This window comes from Bombus terrestris, chromosome 9 (genome assembly GCF_910591885.1).
Source record: "Bombus terrestris chromosome 9, iyBomTerr1.2, whole genome shotgun sequence".
In the NCBI taxonomy this organism is placed as follows: Eukaryota; Metazoa; Arthropoda; class Insecta; order Hymenoptera; family Apidae; genus Bombus; species Bombus terrestris.
Genome location: NC_063277.1, coordinates 1,771,012 through 1,794,154, shown reverse-complemented (window position 1 = coordinate 1,794,154; position 23,143 = coordinate 1,771,012). Strand labels below are relative to the sequence as shown.

Sequence of the window (23,143 nt, the reverse complement as noted above, 5' to 3'; positions counted from 1 at the left end):
AACTATTACTTTAAAATTATTACTTTACCATACACAATCTAAATGCCATAATTATATCGCAGTAATGTATGTTCATGGGACATGTTTCATAAAAATAAAATCTACTACAACATACATATTTTTTTTAATAAATATTTATTATATATGTAATTAGAATATGATAAAAAAATTAACAAAGAAGCATTGTATTGTTTGGTTTACTTTCTGTTCATTCATCACCACGTATAGCTCTATATTTAGCCAACTCATGTGGGAAAACTCTAGTTAGCTCTACAAGCATGTTTGCTTTAAATTTTCTATAAGCATCGATTTTTCCTTTCACTTGTTCATTTTTAGTTAATGCCTTCTCTATGCAATCCTTAGTATATAATTGTGGATTTCTGCCTTGGTCAATGTAACTAAAACCATGTAGATATGATAAATTATAGACATGAATTCTTTGTTATAAGAATCAACAGCATAGCCCGCTGATTTTGACATACTTACTCGAAAACCTCCAAAGGTACATGAACATCTTGAACTTGAGACTTAAGTTTGTCTATTTCTTGTAAGCCGTTTACTAAACCTTGACTAAAACATAAAAATATGAACATAAAAAATTCATACATTATAACATATATAAAAACAATAGCCAATAATGTTAAATCCTTAAACATTCTTAACCATACTTTATGATATCTAAATTTCTTCTAGGTTATTAATCATTATTAGTCTCAATAGAATATTCTGTTACAAGTAATAATAATTCTAAATCACGGTTATAATTTATCTTTTTCTTGATCATATCGATAAAAATTTTATGAAATATTTATTTGGTTGATTCAACAATAATATTAAATATGTATATAATGAAATGAATTATATCATATATACACAACTCACATTTTTTGATTCAGTACATTTTGTCCTTGCGGTTGGAAATCACTCACTATAATACGTATTTGCCTAACATTTTCAATAAAAAGCTCCAACTGTGTTTCTAAATTTTCTAACGTAGACGCCATGTTTCGTATTTGACGGTATATATACAACTATTACCTAGCTCCTATTCCACAGTCGCATGCACTGGCATAAGTCCGGAAACCTTCGTAGTGGGGATAAGCTTCTTAACATCGAGAGATATATTTTCGACCGCTAACCATAGCGGTAGGATTAATTTGTTAAACTTCAGCATTTAACGCCACCTTCGCCATCCTTACCACTGAAGATAAAGAATATAAACTAAACTACTTTTCATAATTTCTTTTAACTTATTTAGAGTAACCGTACGGTATTTTATGTAGTATAAAAGAATGTTTTTTAAATAAATGTGGATTCACATAATAGAGTACAGTTCAGTTGCAAACACAGCCCTGTTTCAGATTGCAGACAAAAGGCGCACTGACAACGAAGACCATCAAATCGATTGGCGCAATTTACTTCAGAAACATTTTCTGATCACTAAGAGCCTTCTCCCTTCCATTACAATTTTCAGACCTGTGTATAGAATCATATATATACATACATATGTAAAAAATATACGGCTATCAGCCATAAGCTACATTGTCATGTTTTATATATCTGATACTACCAAACTTCGGGACTACATAATTGAATTCCAAGTTGCATAAGAAAAATAAACTTTGTAATTTTCTAATAACATTTTCAAGAAATAAATAATTCATCAAAAATATAAAATATAAATAAGTATAAACAATAAAATATCTAAAATATCGTATTGTGCCTGTGCGTGTATATATGTGTATATAGATATGAAAAAGATATTTTAAATTTACCTTGTAATCGATTGTAATTTAATAAAGCTAGTATATTGTATTAATTAAATATATTAAAACTTACGCTTATACAATCTATAACATATTCATATCAAACATCTAAATACTATAATACATTTCCATTTTTACATTAACTTTTATGATGATGCTAAAACACGTAGTCATAGGCAAGTTTATTCTTTTTATTCAGCAAACTTAAGATAAATTTCCGAAATAACATCAATTAATAGGTTACGTTACGGATGAGGTTATGTAATTCTCCCAGGTGGTGGTACAGGTTTTATTGGAACACAGATAATAAGTTCATTATCTCGTAAAGGAGTTCCTTATACATGTATTTCACGCATGCCTGGACCAAATCGAATTTCATGGGTAAGACGAACTAAATAATATAAACATATAATAATAATAAATGTAATAAAATTTGTAGCATGATTTGGAATGTTATGGTTTACCTGAAAATACAACTGCTGTAATCAACGTTGCTGGTCAGAATATACTTGATCCAAAACAGCGATGGTCAGAAGGATTTAAACAAAATGTTATAAATAGTCGAGTGGAGACAACAAAATCTTTAGCTAAAGCTATAATACATACTAAAGCTAATGCTTTTGTAACAATTTCTGGAGTTTCTTGCTACAAACCAAATGATACAGAATACACTGAAGAAAGCAAATGTGAAAAATATGACTTCCTATCAGGTAAATCATCATTTTGATGTTAATACAGTACAAATAATATAATTATATCATTTCAAACCTGTACCAGAACTGTGTCATGAATGGGAAGAAGCTGCACAACTTCCGAAAGATAGCAATATCAGACAGGTCACAATTAGGTCAGGAGTTGTATTAGGAAAAAATGGCGGTATGATTAAAGAAATATATTTGCCATTTTTTTTTGGATTGGGTGGCCCTATTAGTAGTGGAAATCAATATATGCCATGGATACACATAACAGATTTAGTAAATTTATTTTTGTTCTCAATTGAGAATGAAAATGTACATGGTATACTAAATGGCGTTGCCCCCCAGGTAATTAACTGAAATTTAAGTTAATTTCAATAATAATAATTAAGTGTAATTAACAGAATTATTATTTACAGATTGTAACAAATAAAGAATTTACTAAGGCTTTTGCATCTGTAATGCAAAGACCTGCATTTATTCCTGTACCACGCATTGTTTTGAATAGTTTGTTTAATAATGAACGGGCAAAAGTGAGTACAAGTCATATGTTGTGTTATGTTTTGTTGTAGTTAATAATTATATCAATCCTTTCTTAGATTATGTTGGAGGGACAAAAAGTTATTCCTAAACGTGTCAAAGAATTAGGATTTCAATACCAATATCCTGATATTAATTCTGCTTGCGCTGAAGTACTTGGCAAAAATAAATAATCATAAATCGAGATTAGAAAGCTAGTTGAAGTAATATGTAAATATCAATATTTTAAAATTAATACTGATACTTGATTGTATCAACTTGTACAATACAATATTAATTTATATATTTACATTCATATATTATTGAATAGAAGAAATAGAAACAAGAAATAATTAATTTATTTTCTAATATTTTGGAATTCTTTCTTTTTCAAAACTTCCTATGTACACATTGATAAATTTATTTGTCTCTTTTATTAAAAAGAAAATAAATAGATTGTGATAAAAATTCCATTGTATTTAATGACATGAACTTCCAAAATAATATGTGACTCTATATCAATGTGCACTGCATTTTTCCAACTGCGTTTCTTATTAACCCTTTCGTTGTGAACAGCGCCTATAGGCGATCAGCGAGAGTAGCTCTTCTCTCAGAGGATCGTACCATTCGCACAACCGATCTCCCACTGTCACGCCGGCTACTCAGAGAACAATTCGTTTTTGAGCGCTCCGCAGCAAAAGTATTAATATAATTTTATTTTTGTTTTTATTAAGAATTATTATTTTTGTTTTTATTAAGAATTATTATTTTTGTTTTTATTAAGAATTATTATTTTTGTTTTTATTTTGTTATATATTAAGAAGCGTCCTTTAAATACATTCAAATTAAATATGTTCTCATATGAAAGTAAATCTAATCAAATTTTACAATAACTAATAATCATGTTATAAATTTTGATTTTTTACGAATGTGAATTTTCTGATCATTGGAACCGTAATTTAAAATTTTAAGAAACATTCTCATAATAAATATGCATATGTCGATAAGTAACCTTTACCTTCTGAAATATTATAGTAATTCTTTCATAAACTAATTGCGTTTTTCTGTAATTTATTGTTGCATTAAAAATTAAGTACTATATACGGATGTTACATATATACGTACATGTGTTAAGTAAGTACATGTGTATGCATATTGCAGACTCAAATAAGATTAAAGAAAATAGAAAATGGCGTGATACCGCGAGGACAGCTGTTATTTATCGGAGAAAGAAAACAGAAGTAATTTGGCTTAATTCAAGTGATTTTGTGAAATTTTACATATATACGAATTTCTTCATAAAGAGATTTGAAAGCGAATAATATCTAGTGAAGCATAAAAGTTAAAAATATAGTAACCACTTAAATTAAATAATAAAAATTTATAAAATGATGGCAGTGATAATGTTGGTGGAAGTGATTATGTGAACATTGAAGGAGACTAGTTACAGGAATTTATATATATTAGGAATATTGGCTTGATTCGTTTTATTATGTGTAATTGACGATCATTAATAATAATGGCCTGCAATTAAATTTTTCTAAGAGAATTCCTCCATAGAGAAGAAAATTTAGAGAAAAGAAATAAAGCGAAAAATACGAAGAAAGAAATAAGTTAAAGTTGTGGTCAAAAGTTCGTGTAATTCTTATTTCTCGAATATCTAAAAATAAGAATAAAATACTTAAAGAAGCAAGACAATTCCATAAGTTATAATTTTACTTCGATGTATCCACATATATGTTGGACATTTCGTATATAAAATTTTTAAAGACTCGGAGGACTTACTTCCATGCATTTTCTCAACGATTATTTAATTACATTTTCGAAGTATTGGATATTTCTCTACAATTAAAAGATGACCAAATATCATCCAATATCACAACAAGTCTTCAGTGATAATCATCGTTTTTACCACTGCTCTTACGAGGTTAGGACTAATCGACACAATCATATTTGCTTTATTTTTATTCATATTTTTTTACGCTAGATATTCAGATACGTATATGTGTAATTTAATTTCACATTGATCTAAGCAGAATTCAATCTAATTCACACATTTCATACGATTTTATCTTCGTTGATTTAATAAGCAATTAATAGTAAATTAATATTAATAATTTTAGCATAAATACTATAATAATGAAATATATGAAAAAAAAAATATTATATTATTTTAACTTTGCTTAATTTACTGTAATTTGTGAAAATTTTTATACATTTGTACTGACATTTTGTTGAATAGGAATCACCATGAATGCCAGAACTCAGTTATTTGAATTAAGTATGGAGGGTAGACAAGTGGATGAAGCGGTAGCAAGTATATTTCATAGTGTTCTTTTCCATCGAAGTCTTGGTAAATTTAAGTACAAGCAAGAAGGTAGTTACTCAGTAGGCACTGTTGGATACCAAGATGTTGACTGCGACTTCATTGATTTTACTTATGTCTGTTGTTCGTCGGTACACCTGGATCAAACTTTGAAACGTGAAATATCAGGTTTTTCTGAAGCTTTGCGTTCTACTGATAGTCCAGGTTCTGGCCAAATATCCCTGGAATTCTTTCAGAAGAAGAAAAGTCGCTGGCCTTTTCAAGCAGAATGTATACCATGGGAAGTATGGACAGTACGTTTAGAGCTTATCAAATTAGCAACAGAACACGAACGACAGATATGTAGAGAAAAAGTTGGAGATTTATTAACAGATAAGATTCTTTACATAACAGAAGTAATGAATCGACATGACTATTTACCCAAAATGCCAAATCGAGGTGAACTGGATTTAATCTTTGACACATCGTACCCTGATGTACAACCTTATCTGTTCAAATTATCATTTAGCACCTCTAGCCCATCAAGTACAACAATGGGTAATACAATGAAAAAATTGATCAAAGAGACATTATCTATTTAGTTGTTTATTAGTTTTCATGAGAATTTTTTTAGTGCGATGTATATATAATCCAAATTCATTCTTGGATAAATTAACATTATTTCCTTCATTAACAAAGGAATTCTGTTTGTCATATGAAATCGTTTGCATTCAAATTTACTCAAATCATACCCTATTCATACTCTTTTAGTTTCTTTTACTTGTAGTTTATAAACATTTGTCACATTACATGTTTTTATATGTATTGACTTGCATAGAGGATTGAAACCTAGAAGGATAAATAGAGTTAATTGTATGCAATATTTGAAATAAAGTGGGATAAAGAGATCAATCCCATACATCAAAATGCCATTTCTGACCAATGTCTACGCAAATTCTGTGCCGACAATATTTGTCAGAAAGAAAACGGAAAAAAGAATATATATATATATATATATATATATATATATATTACAATTGTATAAACTTAAAATATTTGTAAAATTTCTATAGTACAAAGGAACCAATTGTGTATAGCAGTTACTTTTTTGCGTATACATATATTATTCCATGAATATCGTCCATTGCATAAGTCTTCTAGGTAATCAGTTATAGATTAAATATGAAATATTTACTTTTCATCATTTTAAATTCGAATTTGTTCAGATGTGGATATTGTTAATAGGCGAATAACGACATCTTATTAATAGAGAAAACATTTTTGCTTTATTTTTCTCTGAAAATACATGACGATTGTAAGGAAATAAAACAGTGTATGTGTTTATTTAGCAAAATTTAAAGGTAATAAATTTGTTCTAATATATAAAGCTGTTATTTCTCTCTCTCTCTCTTTCTCTTTCTCTCTCACTCTTTTTTTCTATGTTTGAAAAATCTGGTGCACATATTTAATGTTTAATATATGACTGAAACCTAGACTTACTATTGTGAATAAGCATATAGTACAAGTGCTTGTCTCTACATTTGTTATTCACATATTAATGTAAATGTGAAAATATGTAGTATGTATATGTGATTGAAAAATAGACTTTAAGTAAATTTTTATAGTTTGCTCTTGTTAAAACATCCTTATTAAAAGAACAATTGATAACGATCGTATTGATTAAGTAAAAGATACAAACAGCGAAATAGTAGTAATAATATAATTCGTTGTATATATTACAGATAAGACGAAAGATTCTAAAAAGTTTTAGTAAATATACTTACTTGAATGTTAATGAATTTTTTGTCCTAAAATTAATATTGTTGCTTGAGTGGAAAATTATTTGTGAAATAAAAAACGTATCAAGCTGACATAGATCACTCCTATAAGTAAAAGCCATGTAATGATCTTGATTAAATTTTTTAAAGTTCATTCTTTTGTATGAATCTTTTATATAAAAAAAAAAACAGATGAAAAGTTTTAACGTGTGTAATTTCAACGTGAAATCATTTAAAAAATGAAATAATTTCGTCAAATATTAGATTTATCGTAAATATACCTACATTTTTCGATAATGTATAATAGTAACATGATACTACTTTCGCTATATTAAATTAAGCTTCTGCAAGAGTGTGGAAGTATTTAAGGAAGAGTATTAAAGAGGAAAGGAATAGGGGAGTAAAGAATATCTAGGCCTAGAAGAAATACATTGAATTTATTACGACAGTAAAGTTCCGAATAAAGTGATTCTTTGATATTTTTTAATATTACTAATTTTGTATATGTTAGAAAACGTTCGAAAATCATGATACAAGTACTGATTTTCAAATTACATTTTGGCTATAGTCTCTCTCAGCTATTACTGAACTGAAAGCCGACACGTTGTTACAGATACCAGATATGAACATTGCAAGTTATAGGTAGAAAGACGGTAGGAAGAGAATACAGATGGTAACGCGGACGCCTGCGCGAGAAAACGGCGGCTTGTCTAGTTAGGTTTTGCCAACAATTTTCCATTTTCAGTTATCGGTGGAAAAGGCTAGCCGTCACTTCGAAAGCGTTTCATCGTTGAAAATTATAACACGTTGTTAAATGTTGTGGTGCTCGCTTTACATTATCTAGAAACAAACCGTAATATAAGAAATACTGAAACGTCTTTTATCTTTATAATAAAAAGAGAAGAAAAAAGCAAAATTATAAGTACTTGTCAAAGAAAGGTATAATCGACATTTATAACAATTGTGTGTAAAGTGATTTCGAAAGATTACTATCTACACGCCTTTTATTTGACTTTTTATTCGGTGATGGTGAATACCTGCCATTGCCAACGTAAAGTATTTTTAATTTACATATTTTGGTTAGTTTATGTAATAAGTACGTGGTACTGTTGTAATTGTGAAGCATCAATTACGATTGATTTTCTAAATAATTCTCCACGATCAGCCTGAAAAATTAATTTTTAATTTAATTAGTATTTAATAATTTAATTTAATTTTAAGTTACTTTATAATTAATCTTGTGTTCCCTCGTGTCTAACTATTTGCTTTGTTTCCATTTTATATACGTATATTTTTGCGTAATAACGAAAAAGACATGTACATGTACATAAAGATTAACGGTCGAAATTATCAACAGGTGGTTGGAGAAAGTAATAAATTTTGACTTTGATTTCAACCAATATACATTTATTAATAGGAAAGTATTTTTTAAACAATTCTTCCAATACTGCTTCTAATTAAAATACTTTGAACAGATTGCGATAATTAAGAGCAGGTGATTTAACACGTATAACACGAAGTATTACTCAAAGTTTGACTCATTGTCAGAGAAAGATTGTGTGCGTGATAGCAAATTAAATGTATCCATGTATATGTAAATAAGTAACTATGTAAACAATAAGAATGGCAATGAGTTGAAAAACTTTTCAATTCCTTTTTTTCTAATCGAATAATTAGAACATATTTTTTATTTCCACTGAACGTTTTGAGTGTAAAAAATTTTACATAACTGGCATCGATCGAAGGACGATTCGTGATCACGCAATATCGTTCTATTTTTGGGGAATGTTTTAAACTCGGTAACCTCGAGAAACACCAGATTTTACCACCTTTGAGATCGGTTATACGATTTGACTAAAGTGAATGGAATAAAGCGAAGAACTTTTTCAAATGAGGAACAATCCAGATGTATCGACATTATATATATTAGTTTCAGTAATACGTGTCATTGTGTCGACGATATTTTCATTCGGTCAGTAACGCATATGAATATCTACGAACAATCAAAGTAAAACAAATTCGATCATCTTTGACAAATCGATTAATTATTTCTCATTGGCTGTTAATAATTGGCTTAGTTCGCAATCATTCAAATATAATTATTTAATTATAATCAAGACGATATTACTGTAAATTGTAAACGATGGAATAGTCGGCATATGTTTTCAGTTGCGGCTCCATCTTATTCTGCCTTATTCTAATCGTACCGAAAAAGCTCTCAAAGAAAAAGATTCGGAACGAAGAGAAACAGAAGAAGAAAAGAAGAAAATTTTGGAAAAAAAAGAAGACAGAAATCAGGTTGGAATAAAAAAAAAAAAAAGACAAAGAACAAGATAGGGAAAGTGGAACAATAACTGTTCGGTCCCCGGAAACAGATCGATTGAGAAATGAACGATTCGCCGATTTTATCAAACGGGACCGCCGTAGAAGGATGGTCGACTACTAACCGTCCGACTATAAAAAACGATGTAACCTCGAATAGTTTAGTGCAATTAGTCTTTTACATATTTTATGCAAATATTTTTGCGTTTGGTGTGTTTGGTAATGTGCTCGTATGTTTCGTCGTGGCACGAAATCGACAAATGCAGACAGTTACGAATCTGTTTATCACGAATCTAGCATTGAGCGATGTGCTACTTTGTGCTCTGGCGGTTCCGTTTACTCCTTTATACACATTTCTCGGGAGATGGATATTTGGCAGAACTCTGTGCCACTTGGTACCGTACGCTCAAGGTGTCAGCGTATACATCAGCACATTCACTTTGACGAGTATCGCGATCGATAGATTCATGGTGATCATATATCCTTTCCATCCTCGTATGAAGATCGAAGTTTGTTTAGCCGTGATAGTCGGTATTTGGATAATCGCATTGTTGTTCACTTTACCTTACGGGCTTTACATGCATCTCGAGGAGCCGTACACATATTGCGAGGAACACTGGCCGAACGAACGATTTCGAAAAATCTTTAGTTCCATCACTTCGATACTACAATTTGTCTTACCCTTCTTCATCATCGCTTTTTGTTATATTTGCGTTTCGATCAAGTTGAACGATCGAGCTAGAACGAAACCTGGTGCAAAGACTAGTCAAAGAGAAGAGATTGACAGAGAGAGAAAGAAACGAACGAATCGGATGTTGATCGCCATGGTCGCCGTATTCGGCATATCTTGGCTACCGCTCAATATCATCAACGTTATCGACGATTTTTATTCACTTGCCAATGATTGGACTTATTACAGAATCTGCTTTTTCATGACGCATTGCCTCGCTATGAGTAGCACCTGCTACAACCCTTTCCTTTACGCTTGGCTCAACGATAACTTTCGCAAAGAATTTAAGCAAGTACGAACTTACTTTTTATACTTTTATTTCTTGTTATATGTGTGTCTACTTACTCGTAGAAAGTTTTCTTCGTTTCTCAATTTTCTTGCTCTCGGTTCTTACCATGTTTTCTCTTCTTTCAATTCTTATTTTTTAATCAACTCAATACATAGTTGATTACAATTATGTAAATACTTGTAAGTAGGTAATTGTAATGTACGGATCTCATATCGTATTTCATCTCCGAGTAAATTCTCTTTTCGTTTTGCGTGCTTATACGTGTCTCTGTGTCGTCGTGCGTATATCCATACTACCCATCTGTAAATGGACTCGTATAAACGACACTAAATTATTCGTTGAAAGATCTCTTTCCTCCTCAAATTCCACTTACCGTGGTTATAAGAGAAAAGCTTTTAAAGAAAAGTTCTCACATTTACATTGCAATGCGATTTATAACTTTGATCGAACGAACGTTCCTTACTTTCTAACATAAACGCCGACAACGTTCTCTCGAGCTCATCATCGTGCTAAACCATTTCAAGTTGTTGTTAAATATATTCCATTATTAAACACAAATGAAAGATGCACGAATTCAAGCTGCAAATTCATACGTACATTATCAAAATTCGATGAACAAGTAAAGAAATAAACGCACTGTGTCTAATATAATTAACGTTGTAGATTCTTATCGATTTCAAACTAAATGCAAAATAGAAGAACCTATAATAAGATAATTATGTACGAAGCAGCCGTGCGTTCCTTATCTTAGCCTATGGCTTCAAACTTTCAATACTATTATACTATCGATATATTTTTAATACCGTCAAAATTTCACGATAAAACCCATCTGAATTCTTTTGAAGGTGCTTCCATGTTTTCCGAAAGCAATCAACGGTTACACTCCAAGAAACACCGAAGAATTTCAAAATAATAAAGAATGTAGCGGAAATAACACTATCCAGGAATCTTTATTACTGAATGAAACACATATAAGAACTACAAATCCCGAAGCTCGCGAACTGATCGTCCACGAAACAACCACCAACAATATGTCGAGAGACTTGGAAGAAATATAAACTTTTTGATTCGATCAAATTCGAACGCGAGTCAACCATCGTAAGTAAGTATGCATTCACATTGTTTCCCTGTGACGAAGAGAATAATATAACATTTACTGCATTTATCGTATAGATGTCTTTCTTCGCTAAAAACAGATATTTATAAATTGATCGCATTACCCATTAATTGCATTAGACCTCTATCTCTATGTATACATATGTACAGGCAGATAGGCAAAGGGAAACCGAGATCCGGTATAATACAACGTTCTATTCATCTAATTCGTACGTCTAATTTATTTAAGAGGTAAATGGATACGTGCAATAAAGTCGGGAACAAAGATTGATCTTCGTTTATCGTCTTTATTTATAGTTAACAGGATCGTTGAAATCCTTGCTGTTTTCTCAAGATTTACATTGGTAGAAGTTAAATCGTCACATACACGATTGGCTAATGACGTAGTCGCTCTGAACATGTATATTTATTGCTTTTCCATCGTCTTCGGCCTTTTCTTTCTGTGATAAATTGACCGTGCTTAGGATAAATTGATCGAAATGAAGAAAAATTATCGCCATCGAGCAATCGTTGAATAATGTGGAAAAGTCTAAAGCAGAAGTTGAGCATCTTTTACATTCTGCTAACGCATGATTGAAAACGAGAGAAACGAGAGAGAATCGACTTTTAAGCAGGCACGTTCCCTCGTTTCAGTTTTTCGCACCGATCAGCGCACCGATTTCCATACATTTCTTTACTATTTTACGTATCCGATAAATATACTTATCTTCAGGCCTACCTTAAGAACATATTTACCTATTGTTCTAATTCTATTTATTTAAAGATCGAATTGAAACGACACTTTCTCTAATAAAAGCTATTTTTCTTCTCTAACAGCTTCAGCTACAGAACACTTACAAAATTGACTTCACTGAACGATAGTTTATATTTTTATTCTTTTCATATGCTCTTTAGCGTTTTCTTTTTTCAAAATTGTAAAAAAGATTACCTTATCGATAATTTGCAATATAACTTTTATACCTTGATTGGTTGGGGAAGATTATAAAATGTTATTACAAGCAATTTATTGGACTATAAACGAATAGAAGTAGAAATAGAAGCGAAAGTAACGGTAGAAATTCTACGAATACGAAATGTTGTACGAATGCTAACATAATTGATCGTTATATTATGGGAGAAACAAATCGAAAATACTGTTATAGTTAAAACATATACGCTCGTCCATTGGATTTATATACACCGCGGTACATAAGTACATACATTTTCAATAGATTGCCGTGTTATTTCCTGTCGTATTGGTTCGGGATTCAGGACAGAGGACAGCCATTCTTCTATCGTTATCGTGCACTTTTCTACAAGCGCTCCAGTGTTTCCGTGTCATATCCTATCCTGAAATTTATATATGCATATATATTTTTTCATCGATAACAATTTTTTCCTCAACTTTTCTCTTTTGCATTGTCGTAACTATATACAGCCGCTGTATTCTTCTTCTCTCCTTTTGATGTTTTTCTTCTTTTTTATTACTATTTTATTATTTATAGATATATTTGGTGTATCCTTCTATGCTGTTTACTGTCAGAAATGTAAAGAGAAAAAACAATATAAAGTATCAACGTTGCAATAACAGAAAGAGGAAGGAAGCAGGCGAAAGGAATGAAGATTGTTCTCTTATATGTATATATGAAATGTTTTTCTATTTCACAGACATCTCTGTGTTACAGAAACAGCTGCATTTTCTCTGGAGGCTGAAATCTACTTGTATCATTCTTCAGTCAAGTACTACGTTTTACATTACTTGTATAATTGAAACAAGCAACAATGGTGGCGGTATATTTACAGAAAAAAGAGACACGCGATTCTGCACAATCATATTACGATAGAATTAAGAATTGATTCGTCAATCTAAGTTTGTTATAAATCATGATGCGTCAAGTACAAAGAAAATTACGAAGGGAAAAATAAAAAAAAGAACTTGCTCAACTTCATCGTCAATTTCTTTATTATGTTTATCCACACTTTACTATTTTTCTGTATCTTAACACTTTGCGATTGGTATATCTTTCTCTTGGCACTATTAACTAATCGATACTCAAGCAAACTCAACAAAATAATAAATATTTAACATGCCGTTCAACTTTAAAAACAAATTTTAAATACCGCTATCCGATTGCAAAGGGTTCAATGTTAATTTCTCAATATTTTTGTACAAACCAATAGGCATTTTATGAAAAAATTCATCGTTAAATATCACATCGATCGTTAACAAACCATGATTACGAATGAGACACAAATGCGTAATTAAGTGATATAGTAGTCATAGTATAATACTATGTGTTTGTAGTACGTATAGTACGTGTGTACGTATATTATTACATCTATTTGATTCAGATTAGGTATCCTTGGACGCTTGTCATTAAACGTGGTTTGAAATTTTATTCGAAAACTTGCTCGATCGAATATCCTAGAGATAAGAGAGTACGTTGCAGGGGTATGTTTACTGATAAAAGCTGATAACGACATCGTTTCGATCGACTATTCTCGAGAACGTGTTCTCCCCTTTCGTCCATCTCCAATTTCAATTCCGCAATAACACCTCATTATCCTACACAATGATTGCGGTAATCCGAGCACGCCTTGTGAAAAACGATGCTTGTCAAGATACATCGCGTATATCTATACTTCTACATCTTTATCCATCTACATGTATATGCGAGTAATTTTCAATTGTATTGTCATATGAATATGTTAAAAATTCTATTTTTATTTCCCATGAATTATCGTCTACTTTACATTATCAGATCCTTAATGAAAAGGAAATAATTTATTCATACGTAAAAATGTTCATCGTGATTATACAGACGTAGACTGTGGCGTCTTATGCACTTATAGGAAACTTGAAATTGCGAATTGTGTTCGAAATGCATATGTTATGAAAAAATAAATTAAATATCCAAACTATAGCGCTTCCTATAATACTTGGTAGGTAAACGATGATTTCCTATAAAAATTCTACTTTTCTAATTATATACTTAAAAATATGAATTTTCATCAAAATCCACAGTCTAATCGTAATTATTTATTATATTTTTATTATTATCGTAATTATTTATTTATTATATATATTTCAATGAAATTTATATCGTAATATTTCAAAGAAAAAAAGTCACATTACAAAATAAATTATACAATAATTGTGTATAGAGTATCTTGCAGTTATAGTAGAATGTGCCAGCTTCAGAATGATCATCTTTTTCTAATAGCTATAGCTTTCTGTAGCTATCTTTTGTAGTATTGTATTTTCTTGCTAATATATTATACATATAAGTAAGATTTGTAATCAGGTTCGCAAGATCATATCTATTAGAATTCATGTAATGTCTTTAAGAAATGAGTCAGATAAAGACAATGTCAATCTACTTCATCAATACCATATTCCTTCAAATGTTTAATCTCATTAGTATTGATAATACCCTTTATGAAAAAGCATAAAAATTGCTTAAAAATTTAATTATGTATTAGAAATAAATTTCATTTGTTGTATTGATTACAGAAAAGTCACTTTAGGATCGAAAATAATACTCAGGATATCATAAGCAGCCAACAGTAGCCAGCAACAACGATCTTTTTACAAATGATTATATAATACAATAAAAAATGAGATTATTTATTATAAAATAATTATACAGAATGTATTTAGAAACAGTTTCAATAAATCAGAATAATTTAATGACATTTTATAATTTTATAAAATATTGGGCGAAATCTCGAAAATTTTGGTTCCAAAAAATTCCTGAAATACGATGTCAAGTTCTAAAAATTATCGAAATTGTAGCGCAACACTATCATGTTTCCCTGATACAAAATCGCAAAATCGGCCAAAAATTTCGGTTTCGAGAACTTCTTGACATATTCTAAGAGAACATATTCTAAGAATCGCCGAAATTATGCCATCTCTTGTGCTGTCACATTCTCCTGATGCAAAATCACTATTTTAGCCGATAAATTTCTCGTTTCAACGACAATTTTTTGCTCTCAGAAAGAATTTGGGAATTCACTGAATTGTGGATATTGAAAGAATTTTAAATGGTCAAACGTTTTATTCATTTGCAAAATAAGCTGATTTTATTCAATTTAATTTGCAAGTTTACGATGATTGTACAATTTTACAATTTCATAATTTTCTGTATAATAATTTGTGTAATTGTGTAACTGTACAATAATTTGATCGCGTTGTTCGACCGATGGAATTAAAACAACTCTTCTCATGCGAAAATGATGACGAAAAGTGGTCGTGGTACGGCACGGCGTTTTGTCGCTTATTTTCGAATCGCCACAGAGCGCGCCTGCTTTCGGTTAATTTCGTACGGTGTCGCCAATATTCGGCAGCAAATGATTCTGATTGGTTGGGCTGTCTGCCCATGTCTCATTATAAAAAATTTGAAAAGATTCATTTAAATGGTTCCTTTTTCTACATATATTAACTTTAATTAAAATGTATTGTTACAGGTAGCTTTTAACTACTCGTTACTCCATGACAGACTGTTAGTGTGGCTAGAGCTAGTAGGCATAATTAACACTTATCTATGGTTAAAAGCAAAAACAAGATGGTGTGGTCATCAATGAAGAAGAGAATAGGCATAACATGAAATACTTTTTCGTGTCCAACAATTTAGGCATTATATAACTATAAATTCGTAAATTATTATTTAAGCGCAAAGAAAGAATTCTAAGCATCTATAGCGTATTGCATTTATACAGATTAAATTAACGGTTGATCAAAACAGTAATTTTGAACAGTAGCTATTATATTCTCAACTTCCTAACATTCTGACATAAATAGACGACCACTACGTGTTATAATTATGTATTATATCGCAAATAATATAAGGTAATCGGCTGCAACCGCGATTATATTTTTATATAATTAGAAAACTTATTAAGCTGTTAATGAAAATATGATTGATTCCTAGATTCTGGATTGGCTTTTTTTTGATAATATGTAGTGAAGCATCGTGCAAGTATTCATATACTTCATTTGTGATTATAGGACATCCCGTTCTATAATTTATTTGTAATTTTGTACAAGACTTTAGTCTTAATTCAAACCACTCTTATACTGAATTTGTAATGTCGCATGTGACACAAAAGTGGTACGGGAGTCCCAAAACGTAGGACACGAAAATCAAAGAAAAAATTTCCTCTCTGGACATATCACAATGTCACTCTATTCTGTGCATGAAACGCTTAATGAAGGACATCACAGCAAGAAGCATAATCTTACGGATCAATTCATAAATAGCTCTTATTGTTAATAATAAATTATTTTTTTCATGCATATGCGCGTTAAAATATATGTATAAAATGTTTTTTATAGGAAATGATAATAGTTGACTGTAAAAACATTTAGATATTTTTATTAACATTTTTACATTTCTTTTTAATAGTTATATTATGATCTGTGCCTCGCATTTATTTTGTACAAAGCTGTAACATGTAGGGGAGACAGTAATAAATCTTGTTGCAAGTTAATCGCATTAAACGTCCTTAGTTCTTTCGGAATATTTTCATTTGGCAAATTGTAATTTTTCCCTTCATTCTTTGCATTCATGTTTACATATATTATGTATGTCGTGTGCATGCATAATATATACTGTATGTACATACATATACACATTCATGTTATTATATTTATTATACGCAGAAATATTTAGTTGCAAATATTTTGATGGTGTCAATCAAAATCAATATTAGCAAAACATTGCATTTTATCATTGCATTTTTTCATTGCATTTTATCATAGAAAGATATAATATCCCATACAATAAAAAGAGATGCAGGAATATTCGGAAATCAATTGTATTGTTCAGTTCACACTTGAGCGTCATAAGAGATAGCAAATTTCTGCCAATTTTCCACAATTTACATTAAATTCTCATTATTTTATTATATCTTCTCAATTCACTTTGTTATCACGCGGTAATAGATTTCTCATAAGTGATACAAAAAAACATACTATTTGTTTTCAGACATCATTTCACATTTTTCATCCTTTCACCTTCATTATCTTTTCTCACTGTAAAATTTTTAAACTGTAATTGCATACTACTTCAATGAACATTAATGCCAAAGAGGATAATAAATTTCGATAATCAATGATCAACTACACAGTAATGACCTAAAATCAGTAATGACCAATGACACGTGAATTGATTTGTTATACTGTATCTTCCATATTAGTGGTACATATATTTGTTATGTGCTAGTACATAAATGGTATAACGTGATAATGTTATAAATATACTGTAGTAAGAAAATTGACAATTGAACATAACATTAAATTACATGCGCTATGCATACTTATTTCTCCAGATACATATGTTGTTGTTTTGTTTATACGTTTTCAGATACAATCCTCTTGGCATTAATGTCCTATATTCCTGAACCTTACTGAACTTTGACGTCATATCTCTTCAATGTGTTAGAGTTAAATAGGTCTTTATTGAAATGTCAAGATATAGATGAATTTCATCTAAGCCATAGTTTTAATCGAAGAGCATCTACGCCGTTCAAATAATACCGAAATAGTCGCTTATCACGCACAAAACCAAGATTCTCGTATAAACGTAGTGCTGGACGATTAGTAATTTCTGTTTCTAAAACTACTTCACCAGCATTATCTTCTACCATAGCTTGAATCGCTCTTCTTACTAGGTTTGAACCAATCTTTTGCTTTCGATATTTGACATCAACAGCTAACATTGCAATGTACCCACGTTTTATTACTTTTCTGTGGATGTCCAACTTGCAGACAATGGCACCAACACATTCCTCACCATGTATTGCCTTGACGAACAAAAAGCAAGAATTTTTTGTAAATTCTACATACCTGCAAGACAAAGAAATTCGACCAAAGCTGGCTAACAGCTCTTTCTACTTGTCGATACTTTTTAATACCATGTTGACAGCTTCTTAGATAGAATTATACAAAGATACACAATATTATGAAATATATGTTCCTACCAGCAATGTTTCAATACATTCAATTATTTCATAAATATACATACCAAGAAGCATAATTTTGGCCAGTTATAAATGAAATATCTGTATGTATAAATAGAATATGGTTCGCTCAAGTCTTTTTGTATTAATTTCATAATATCAGGCATTTGGAGTTCACTTGTATAACTAACATATTGAATGTTATTATCCCTACTTTCCAATGACAATGTTTCTGCTAATGTACCTGAACATGCATAATTAGTAATCAATATGAAGGAATTCATAAAGAACAATTGATTGTTAAAAATTGAATGTTAACTTTTTGTACCGTGTTGGTTTAAATGACTAGTTTCCATAGATTCAGATTGTGGAAGATTAACTATGCTGGTAATTCTTTCAGAAGAATTACAAATACCATTAACTAGAGGTATTCCATTTCTATGTGATTCTTCATATATTTCAGTTGTTTTCAGACTAAGTCGAGATGTAATGTCCAAAGTAGCAATATCTGTTAAAGAATTTTCATTCTTTTCTTCAATGCTACCTTGTTCACCCTCTGATTCATTTCCATCCACTACACTCTTCGTTTTAAGCTTTTCCATCTTTAATTTTTTGTTAATATTTTTATTTTCTATATATCTGAATTTCTTTTCTTAAAGCATACAATTTCAGTACAGGGTTTTAAAGATGACAATTTTTACTTTTTTATACAATATATCCCTATGACATCAGTATTTCCAAATGACACACTAGCTTTTCAAACGAATTTTCATAATTACGCCGAGTTAAACGATTTCTTTATTTTTAATGTTATTTCCATATACAGAACGCCAATTTAGCTCTTCAATCGACGGACACCATATTGAATTTTCTGCGATGACTACTAACGACACAAACATAAACAATGCGCGAATAGCAACCATATCATATGTACTACTATGCCATCATTTTCATTATCTTTAATCATAAATAAAAAATGTAATCAATACTATTTAAGTATTAAAATCTGCACAATTCCATTTTCACTTATGAAATATTCATAGCAACAATTTTTACAAAGTTCATGTCAATATAAATAAAATTTGATTGATTCTAAATACGTACGGAATAGAAGACAAAAATAGTGTCATTTAAAAATTAAAAATAAAATGATGAAATTAATATCGATATATTCTTTTTCTTGTTATTTATTTATTATTTCTACATTTCATACATATCCTGTTTCGATGTTGCAAGAGGGCGCCCATGTTCTTGAACAACGCCGGAAGTGGATAGAAGTCTACTACCATCTACTAACTTCAGAAACGTTTCAGGTTCTTTTTGATATACCACGATGGGTAAGTTGTTTGGGTGGATATGAGTTTTGTTTTTATCGCTTTGAATCAATATCTTTGACATTAAAATTATTATTGAATAATCATTAATCATTTATAAAAACATCAATTTCTTTGATTCGGATGGATATTACTTTCATAAATATAACTTAAATGGTTAAAAATGTTTGATATATCGCCAGCTTTAGCAATTTCATTATTTTAATCAATTTTTCTTTATAATCTACTTTATTTTTGCTTAATTATATATTTATCATAGCTTTCATTTACTGATTTTAAGTTTATTATGTTTTCAAACATGCAATACAAGATATATGTACATATATGTCTTTAACGTTTTTCATTCTTGTGTTGTTTATTAAGTTGGAAGTGTATTATGTTGTGTTATCAGTAGTATCTCTACATATATAAAATGTTCCTTATGTATTTTACTATATATACAAATATTTATTTGATATTGCAGGTATCTCTCGTGATCATTGGCATAAGAGACGAGCAACTGGTGGTAAAAGAAAACCACTCCGCAAGAAGAGGAAATTCGAATTAGGACGCCCAGCTGCAAACACAAAACTTGGAACTCAACGTATTCATACGGTATTATTAAACAATCCTTTATCATGAAACTCTATATTTTACTTATCGTTGTCAGAAGCAAAAGATACCTGTTTTATGAATTTCATAATTTATCAGAAACAAAGCATAATGAATCTACTGATATATATTATCTATTATGCAATATATTCACTTTTAAAAACTATAAAGGTATTTTTGTATAAAGATATATGATTTCTTTTTCTTATGACAATTAGCGTAGCAATATAGAAACATAGTGATGACTACCTTTACCTACTCTGAATATTGTGCTGACTTATATCCCACAGCGTACTGAATGAAATAGTGTATTATATATTATTTATTTGTTACTAAACAATCATAACCATCTATATTCATATGTAAATTAGGTACGTACAAGAGGTGGTAACAAGAAATATAGAGCCCTTCGTTTAGATACAGGAAATTTTTCATGGGGTTCTGAATGTACTACAAGAAAGACACGTATTATTGATGTAGTTTATAACGCATCAAACAATGAATTGGTGAGAACTAAAACTCTTGTAAAGAATGCAATTGTTACCATTGATGCAACACCTTTCAGACAATGGTATGAAGCTCATTACGTTTTACCATTGGGTCGTAAACGAGGTGCAAAATTGGTAAGTGAATACACTTTTTTTTATTTATGTCATTAACAATTAAATGATCTAATAAATTAATAAATATTTAAAATAGACTGAAGCTGAAGAAGAAGTTTTAAATAAAAAACGCTCAAAAAAAGCAGAATCTAAATACAAGGCGAGACAGCGATTTGCTAAAGTCGAGCCCGCTTTAGAAGAACAGTTTGCTACAGGACGTGTCCTTGGTAAGCAAAATATTTTAACAAACACATTATTCCGTACAATATATTGTATAAATTAATTTTTCAGTATGCATATGCGAATATCACAAATGTAGGTTGAACTTCGTTTCGAGATACAAAAGTAGTTCATATTGTGAAATACTTTTTATAATATACAAAAAAAATGACAAATTTGTTGTGTCCCAAAACAAAATTTAGATCAATTTCATTATCTTTAATATTGCTAGTTTAGATTTGTTTACATTATTGTGTTGTGATGTAATTATTAAGACTTATTCTCTATTTATATTCATACAAAATGTTTCATGCAATTCTATGGCTATAATTATATGGTTCAAACATTTTAAAGCCATTTTTACTTTTCTAAATTGAGCCATACTTTGCTTTGCATCTCAATTGACATGTATTGTTATTTCTTATAAAAAAATGTTGGATTGTGTCTGAAATTAGTTCAATAGATATTTTATCTTTAGTTATGTAGAATCTTGAAAGATAAAGAAAAATAAGAAAAGACATAATGCAACACTGTTGTGCTTGTTTTTCTTATCTTTCGTATGATAAGTCCCTAGTTAAAATATCTTTTGAATAATTTTGAACAATTTTCGACCAAAATGCCTTAACATTGTCATCCGTGTAAATTTATTAATATCTTTAAGCAATAACCGTCGATTTTTGGTAACAAATTTCAAGTTCGTGAACTTTACGTAAAGGTTTACCTTGTGTTGAACACCAACGTTGTATCACCGGACACTAACATTTAGCCTGCACAACATGTTGGTGTCACCGGATGTAAAAGTGTTAATACTTTTTGTAGAAAGTAATAAAACGTGCATCAATTAATTGATTCAATTGATTTGATTGATACAATTTAAAAGTAGTGATGACTTTAAAATCTCCAAAACGTCTAGATTTTCGGAATAAAAATACATACCTCATGCATTATGTATAAAACCACTTAATTTTCCTTTATGAAAAACTTTTCTACCATTCTAGATTCATATAAATTGGCCTGATTGCGTGAAACATCACAAATAACTTTGTATAAGGAATTGTTACATTCTTTGCGTTTAGTAACACGCGCATCATGTGTTACTTGAATACTAAGATAAAGGAAACACTTTCTTATGAATTTTGAGTTATCAAATTTAAATTTTGATTTCAGCTTGTATATCAAGTAGACCTGGACAATGCGGTCGAGCGGATGGTTATATACTTGAAGGAAAAGAACTTGAATTTTATATGAGAAAAATTAAAAGCAAGAAAGCTAAGTAAAATGTGTAACTACAAGGACAAAATAAAATAATCTTTATGTAAAAAATAATACAAGTAATAGTAAATAACCAGTATATTCCTCGTACATATTTAAATTTTTATCGAACTATTTAATTATAATATTGTACCGATATAGTATTTAATATATTATATATGGTTTGCAAATGTAGTACATATGCTAAATACCGAGCTAGAAAAAACTGTTAATCGATTGTAGTTAATAGAATAATTATACATTGCTTTTGAAGTCTGAATTACTCGAAATAAAACTTTTCGCAAGCTATTAACTGTACGAAAATTAAAAATATCTTTCTACAGCACTTCAAAATTGACGCTGTACATGTCAAACCATAATTGAGTTCCTTATGTGTATCTCCATGCACAAGATCGCGTTACTTTTTACATATATATTCTGTCTTTCGATTAACTTCTCGAATACGATGTGCTCACGGTATATACAGATCTGGAAACTCCCGTGATGAGGGTAAAGATCTCAGTAATTGAAAGATGTTGGTCAATTTATTTGCAATATGGCGCTTCAATCGAAAAGTTAGGATTCATCATGTAACGCCATCGTATAGAAATAACTCGGACCCGATCGTCTTTGCTTCTCTCTTTCTTCCCTTAATGTGGTTGCATATTCGATTCATGGCGAACC

General features: G+C 30.1%; 6 protein-coding genes across 13 annotated transcripts; 4 read left to right on the top strand and 2 right to left on the bottom strand.

Annotated features, from left to right (window-relative positions):
* Nucleotides 1-116: 116 nt before the first annotated feature.
* LOC100647975 (mediator of RNA polymerase II transcription subunit 10) lies at nucleotides 117-1,032 on the bottom strand. The gene is made up of 3 exons (XM_003397354.4): nucleotides 883-1,032; nucleotides 487-570; nucleotides 117-398 (listed from the first exon to the last, which is right to left on the bottom strand). The coding sequence occupies exons 1-3, from the start codon at nucleotides 1,002-1,004 to the stop codon at nucleotides 209-211; spliced, it is 396 nt and encodes a 131-aa protein (XP_003397402.1). The 5' UTR covers nucleotides 1,005-1,032; the 3' UTR covers nucleotides 117-208.
* A 68-nt stretch (nucleotides 1,033-1,100) lies between these two features.
* Nucleotides 1,101-3,290, top strand: LOC100642523 (epimerase family protein SDR39U1). Of its 2 annotated transcripts, none has more exons than XM_012311432.3 (6): nucleotides 1,101-1,624; nucleotides 2,006-2,147; nucleotides 2,206-2,476; nucleotides 2,544-2,809; nucleotides 2,881-2,994; nucleotides 3,061-3,290. In XM_012311432.3, exons 2-6 carry the CDS (start codon nucleotides 2,121-2,123, stop codon nucleotides 3,172-3,174), a joined length of 792 nt encoding a protein of 263 aa, XP_012166822.2. In that variant the 5' UTR covers nucleotides 1,101-1,624; nucleotides 2,006-2,120; the 3' UTR covers nucleotides 3,175-3,290. The 2 variants fall into 2 exon arrangements, with proteins under 2 accessions (XP_012166822.2, XP_012166821.2); XM_012311431.2 differs by lacking the exon at nucleotides 1,101-1,624 and adding an exon at nucleotides 1,757-1,942 and having other exon boundaries at nucleotides 2,041-2,147.
* Nucleotides 3,291-4,764: 1,474 nt separating this feature from the next.
* Nucleotides 4,765-6,907, top strand: LOC100648211 (autophagy-related protein 101). Its single transcript, XM_003397356.4, has 2 exons — nucleotides 4,765-4,907; nucleotides 5,223-6,907. The coding sequence occupies exon 2, from the start codon at nucleotides 5,231-5,233 to the stop codon at nucleotides 5,885-5,887; it is 657 nt and encodes a 218-aa protein (XP_003397404.1). The 5' UTR covers nucleotides 4,765-4,907; nucleotides 5,223-5,230; the 3' UTR covers nucleotides 5,888-6,907.
* A 145-nt stretch (nucleotides 6,908-7,052) lies between these two features.
* On the top strand, nucleotides 7,053-17,208 carry LOC100648325 (prolactin-releasing peptide receptor). 6 transcript variants are annotated; one of them, XM_012311435.3, is made up of 4 exons: nucleotides 7,053-8,002; nucleotides 9,216-10,407; nucleotides 11,250-11,506; nucleotides 13,185-13,443. In XM_012311435.3, the coding sequence occupies exons 2-3, from the start codon at nucleotides 9,451-9,453 to the stop codon at nucleotides 11,460-11,462; spliced, it is 1,170 nt and encodes a 389-aa protein (XP_012166825.1). In that variant the 5' UTR covers nucleotides 7,053-8,002; nucleotides 9,216-9,450; the 3' UTR covers nucleotides 11,463-11,506; nucleotides 13,185-13,443. The 6 variants fall into 6 exon arrangements, with proteins under 6 accessions (XP_012166825.1, XP_012166824.1, XP_020719986.1 ...); XM_012311434.3 differs by having other exon boundaries at nucleotides 7,053-8,114; nucleotides 9,233-10,407; XM_020864327.2 differs by having other exon boundaries at nucleotides 7,053-9,035; nucleotides 9,233-10,407.
* LOC100648442 (N-alpha-acetyltransferase 30) lies at nucleotides 16,862-19,386 on the bottom strand. 2 transcript variants are annotated; one of them, XM_003397358.4, is made up of 3 exons: nucleotides 18,791-19,386; nucleotides 18,528-18,706; nucleotides 16,862-18,306 (listed from the first exon to the last, which is right to left on the bottom strand). In XM_003397358.4, the coding sequence occupies exons 1-3, from the start codon at nucleotides 19,062-19,064 to the stop codon at nucleotides 17,989-17,991; spliced, it is 771 nt and encodes a 256-aa protein (XP_003397406.1). In that variant the 5' UTR covers nucleotides 19,065-19,386; the 3' UTR covers nucleotides 16,862-17,988. The 2 variants fall into 2 exon arrangements, with proteins under 2 accessions (XP_003397406.1, XP_048264789.1); XM_048408832.1 differs by having other exon boundaries at nucleotides 18,782-19,357.
* A 302-nt stretch (nucleotides 19,387-19,688) lies between these two features.
* Nucleotides 19,689-22,534, top strand: LOC100648560 (40S ribosomal protein S8). The gene is made up of 5 exons (XM_003397359.4): nucleotides 19,689-19,799; nucleotides 20,260-20,390; nucleotides 20,759-21,010; nucleotides 21,087-21,216; nucleotides 22,376-22,534. The coding sequence occupies exons 1-5, from the start codon at nucleotides 19,796-19,798 to the stop codon at nucleotides 22,483-22,485; spliced, it is 627 nt and encodes a 208-aa protein (XP_003397407.1). The 5' UTR covers nucleotides 19,689-19,795; the 3' UTR covers nucleotides 22,486-22,534.
* Nucleotides 22,535-23,143: the final 609 nt, after the last annotated feature.